The sequence below is a fragment of the Morone saxatilis genome, unplaced genomic scaffold (genome assembly GCF_004916995.1).
Source record: "Morone saxatilis isolate NCDOM2014 unplaced genomic scaffold, NCSU_SB_2.0 Contig14, whole genome shotgun sequence".
NCBI classification, from domain to species: domain Eukaryota; kingdom Metazoa; phylum Chordata; class Actinopteri; family Moronidae; genus Morone; species Morone saxatilis.
In genome coordinates this window covers 126,038-126,828 of record NW_023339696.1, presented here as the reverse complement: position 1 = coordinate 126,828, position 791 = coordinate 126,038, and the positions used below count along the sequence as shown (strand labels likewise).

The 791-nt window shown below is 42.2% G+C and overlaps 1 protein-coding gene across 1 annotated transcript in view; it reads left to right on the top strand.

Annotated features, from left to right (window-relative positions):
* The window catches only part of LOC118323026 (multidrug resistance-associated protein 1-like), a gene marked incomplete in the record, with an annotated part of 19,719 nt that overhangs the window by 14,785 nt on the left and 4,143 nt on the right, over positions 1-791 (top strand). Inside the window, 2 exon segments of the mRNA XM_035654941.1 lie at positions 76-214; positions 529-705. Coding sequence (XP_035510834.1) covers positions 76-214; positions 529-705 — 316 coding nt within the window.

Below are 791 nucleotides of genomic sequence, written 5' to 3'. Positions count from 1 at the left end.
TTTTTTTTTTGTACAAAATTCCCACAGCAATAAAAGTGATTTTAAACTGAGTTAAATGTCCCTGTGTGTCTGCAGGCTGACTTTTCATATCCCAGAAGGCTCTCTGGTGGCCGTGGTGGGACACGTGGGTTCTGGAAAGTCCTCACTGCTCTCTGCCCTGCTCGGAGAGATGGACAAACTAGAGGGAACCGTAACTGTCAAGGTGGCTGACACAGTGAGGCACTCAATCACAAGTGTGCTCTGAAGACGCTGTCTGCTGCTTTTTTCAACATTGATAATATCATGAGATGTTAGGCTTGAAGTAGCACAGGCCATTAAATAAGACTTTGAATTAAAATAGTAATTACTCTGTCTTTCATGTTATGTATTAGTTTTTGTTTGTTTGTAATACTTTTTTAATAGTTTTTCACTTCAATTTTTTTGATTTAGATTTTGTCTTGTTATTTCCCCCATAGTTTTTGTTGAAATGAATGCTGACCCTAATCTTCGAATCTAATCTGCAATGTGTTTGTGTATGTTGCCCTACAGGGTTGGGTGGCCTACGTTCCCCAACAGGCCTGGATCCAAAACTCCACGCTCAAAGAAAACATAATGTTTGGTCAGGAGAGGAGAGATTCCTGGTATCAGCGTGTGGTGGATGCATGTGCCCTTCAGCCTGATCTGGAGATCCTTCCTGCTGGAGACGAGACGGAGATTGGAGAGAAGGTATCAACTCATGAATACAGTCTGTTTATCTGTAGAGTGGGACCAATGTAGGGCATGTGTGGTCTGCATTTAAAGGTCCAGTGTGT